Source organism: Habropoda laboriosa, unplaced genomic scaffold (genome assembly GCF_001263275.1).
Source record: "Habropoda laboriosa isolate 0110345459 unplaced genomic scaffold, ASM126327v1 scaffold244, whole genome shotgun sequence".
NCBI classification, from domain to species: Eukaryota; Metazoa; Arthropoda; class Insecta; order Hymenoptera; family Apidae; genus Habropoda; species Habropoda laboriosa.
The window spans coordinates 1279652-1283863 of record NW_017100399.1 but is presented as its reverse complement, the minus strand read 5'-3'; the positions used below and the strand labels follow the sequence as shown (position 1 = coordinate 1283863).

The window sequence follows — 4212 nt, the reverse complement described above, 5'->3', positions numbered from 1 at the left end:
ATTGGGTATTTTTATTGTCTTTAGTAAAGAAGAATTTGATTTGTTTTATTTATTGTCGGATTTTAAAGAGACTTGCTTGAAAAAGAATCATTTTTAAAGTGAGTTTTAAAAACGGTGAATTTGGCGCCAGTAGGCACATCGCCTGTGCAGGTGTTCAGTTGAAGTCTCTTCTTCCGAGTAAAAGAAATTTCGTAGTAGACTTGCGTTATACCTGTTTTGTGTTCCCCGTTATATTATAAATTTAAATCTCTATTTAATCGATCATTCTATACAATCCATAATCTTTATATAATTATTTAATGTTCTGAATCTTTAAATATAAATTCTCAAATTCTTCTTTTATCAAATCGAAATTTCTTTTGCTTTCTATACCTCAAAAATACACAAATAATTCCTGTAATATAATAGATAGAAAAATTCACTATGAACACTCTAGATATTACTCCCGTTTATTTAAAAATATCAATCACCATTATTCACATTTATTTAAAAATCTCAACTATTATTATTCACATTTATTTAAAAATGGCAACCGTTATTTTTCACATTTGCTTAAAAATGTAAATCATTACTATTCACATTTATTTAAATACGTTATTAATTACTACCTAACCATTATCTCTCGATATTCTTTCCAAATTTCTACCAAATCTATCAGTTTCACAATCAAATCTACGATGAATTTTCACCAAACTCTACGATTTGTTTCGAACAAATGTACAGGTCAAGAGAGGTTCGGAAACATGACCAGAGTGTACTACAAGGAAGCAGTTGGAGCGTTCATAGTATTCGACGTGACGAGAAGTGCTACCCTCGACGCAGTGGTGAAGTGGAAACAAGACCTGGACTCGAAGGTACAACTTCCTGATGGTTCGCCGATCCCCTGCGTCCTGTTGGCGAACAAGTGCGACCAGCAGAAGGAAGGTTTGGTGAATACACCCGCGAAAATGGACGAATACTGCAAGGAGAAGAACTTCTCTGGATGGTTCGAGACCTCAGCCAAGGAGAATATCAACATCGAAGAGGCAGCGCGATTTCTTGTCAATAAAGTGAGTAACAATTCGTCACCGTTGATCATTTACCCATTTGTGTTTGTTTTCAAATAGATTTGAAATTATTTGAGACCGATTCGTGAGAAAAGAAATAGTAAAAAATTTCTTGTTTAAATTTTTATGAAATTGAAATTAAAATCTACTTCAGCTTTCGATTATTTTAACTCTCAGTTGCTTAAACGAGCACTGGTGTTCACTTTTGACCCTTTAAATCTTTTATTTGCATTAAACTTAGCGGAATTTGCTTTTCTGAAATATTGACTATCAAACGAAAGGCAAGAAGATTAGGAAAATCGAGGGAAAATTATTGAATGAGAGATAAGACTTGAACTGTCTGAAACAGCTCGAGATCTCGAGGAAAGAGTAAATCGAAGGAAAACAAGAAATGCTAAACTACACAGAAATATTGAAAAAATGTGTTAAATAAATGAAAGTCAGCCTGATTGAAGTGTTGAACGTACAAACAAGTAACAGAGTGCAATCGTGAATGTTTATTGACGCGGTTTTTCTTGATTCGTCTGCGAAATTCAATTGACGAAGATAGTGGCGTGAGAGCTACGCACAAGTTATTTGCGGACTATCGTATTGCCCCTGCGATTAACGTTTCTTTTGTGTTACGCGCGTACAACGTGCCCGATGGATTTATCAATGACGTATTTTCCGCGCCAAGGTAATCGTCTTACGGCGCATAGTTAATTGCACGTCGCGAACTAATTCGGTACGTCGACACCATCTACGCAACCATACGACGTTATGGTGTGTGAAAAAATATCTCTGTGGTATGTTAAATGGAATATTTTCTCATACAGAGTAATTGTATTTTCCGTTTTCTCTCTTTTTTTTTTTCTATTAAATCTACACCTTAAATTAACGATTTTTTACAAAATTGATCTACCGTTAACTTACTTTTTGTGTGTATTTCCTTAAACCATTTACTTTAGAACCTACCAAGTGAAAAATTGTAAACACACAATTAATTCCATAGATACATGAAAAAATAAACTTCCCAGTTCCACAGTATTATAATTTCACAACACGTTGAATTGAGTTTATTAATTCTCCATGGTACAGTCTACGAATAATCCTGCTCAGTCGTTGAATATACTCATCAAAAAGAATTCACTGAAAAATTGATAAATGATCTTTCCCTTTACCACAAAAAAATACACTTCTCAATCCCACAATACAATTATCAATTTCTCGTCACACAAACTACCAATAAACCTGCTCAACCATTCAATACACTCATCAAAAAGAATTCACTGAAAAATTAATAAACAATCTTTCTCTTCACCACAAAAAAAATACACTTCACAATACAATTACCAATTCTCCGTCACACAAACTACCAATAAACCTGTTTAATAACTCAATACACCCATCAATAGAAACTGAAAGATTACCAAACAATACTTTCCTTCGCCACAAAAAAAATACACTTCTCAATCCCACAACACAATTACCAATTCTCCATCACACAAGCTACCAATAAACCTGCGGAATTACTCAATACACACATCAGGATAAACTGAAAGATTACCAAACAATCCCTTTCTTCGCCACAAACAAAAAATACACTTCTCAATCCCACAATACAATTACCAATTCTCCATCACACAAACTACCAATAAACCTGCTCAATTTCTCAATACACCCATCAATAAAAACTGAAAGAGTAGTTAACAATTTTTCTCTTCACCACAAAAAAATACACTTCACAATACACTTACCAATTCTCTATCACACAAACTACCAATAAACCTGCTCAATTTCTCAATACACCCATCAATAAAAACTGAAAGATTACCAAAGAATCCTTTTCTTCGCCACAAACAAAAAATACACTTCTCAATCCCACAACACAATTACCAATTCTCCATCCCACAAACTACCAATAAACCCGCTTAATCACTCCATCTCTTCTCAACTCTCCTCAAAAGACAACCTCCAACCAATCAATCTCACCCAATTCCCCACGAGAAAAGAACAGAACCCACCACTAACAAACCCACTTTGCCTCTCGATTCACAGATCCTACAAAACGACCAGCTGATGAAGGGCGACGGTTCCCAGGATCCAACGGACGGCGAGCGTTTCGCGTTGAACCAATCGCCGACCAGCTCAAAGAAATCCTGCTCCTGCTGACGAATCGGTAGTCAACCGATAGCAGGATCCTTCGATCCGTTATCGTCGTCCCTCCTCTGCCGTGTAGCTGTCGGTGCCATGACACGTTTCACTTGGTCCACAACGACTCTCGCCTCATCTCTCGTCTCGATCGCCTAATCGTCCTGTCAACCGTCATCGTGGCGATCGCTTTCATCGACCAGAAGAGCCGTCGATCTTCCACGGATCACCAACAACTTCTTCCAATTCCTTTCAACATTTCCAAACGATCGTTGAGGATACACCGTGAGGATCGATCTTCTGCACAGTTGCTCTTTTGTACATACACGCGCGTTTCTCTCGGGGGGGAGATAGGTTGGTCAGACTGGCAGAGGTGCAGCCTGGAATGTTGAATCGAGATGGAGAAGGACGGTTAGGGCTTTGTTGGTTCTTGTAATCCGCTGTTTGTTAGCTTGTTTCCAAACTGAGACTAGGAGAAAATGGGGGAAGTTTAAGCTTGGTACATAGCGACGGGATTGGTATAACTGTGTTTGCTGGGGAAGTTAGGCGAGTGGCTGCTGGGAACTGATGATTATTGGGTTCGGTGTTTGAGATTCGGAGCTGTTATTGGTGATTAATGGAAGATAAGTGAAAGACTATTGTACAGAGTGTCTCAAAGTTCACTACATATTTCAATTCAATTAGGTGAATTTTGCAAAATAGATTTAATAACGTTTACTGGTTTACTTTTTGGTGAAAATGAAAGTACCTTTTTCAGTTTAAATTTATTTTCCTTTTGGAACTGTAAATTATTATCAATAGTAATTGTACTACATATCGCTCTTTTGACGAGGATGTTACTATAACCTCCAGTTCTTCTCGCTTATTTGTCATAACCTATGCTTTTCAAAAGATAAATTTGAATCATAAGAAGAAATTATTTTTGATAAATTTAAAATTAAAAAGAGTCATTCATTTTTGGTGCTCACTTGTGTCCCTCTAAATTTTCAATCTAAATTGAACTTAGTGAATCTTTTTAAACATTGGCTACAAGAAG

At 36.4% G+C, this 4212-nt stretch overlaps 1 protein-coding gene across 4 annotated transcripts in view; it reads left to right on the top strand.

The window, feature by feature from the left end:
- Nucleotides 1–3770, top strand: part of LOC108575316 (ras-related protein Rab-32) — a 53456-nt gene extending 49686 nt beyond the window's left edge. For all 4 annotated transcript variants that reach the window (XM_017938081.1, XM_017938080.1, XM_017938079.1 and 1 more), the window contains 2 exons: nt 724–1049; nt 3084–3770. In XM_017938081.1, coding sequence (XP_017793570.1) covers nt 724–1049; nt 3084–3197 — 440 coding nt within the window. In that variant the 3' untranslated portion in view covers nt 3198–3770. The remainder of the gene's footprint in view (nt 1–723; nt 1050–3083) is intronic.
- The last annotated feature ends 442 nt before the right edge of the window (nt 3771–4212 follow it).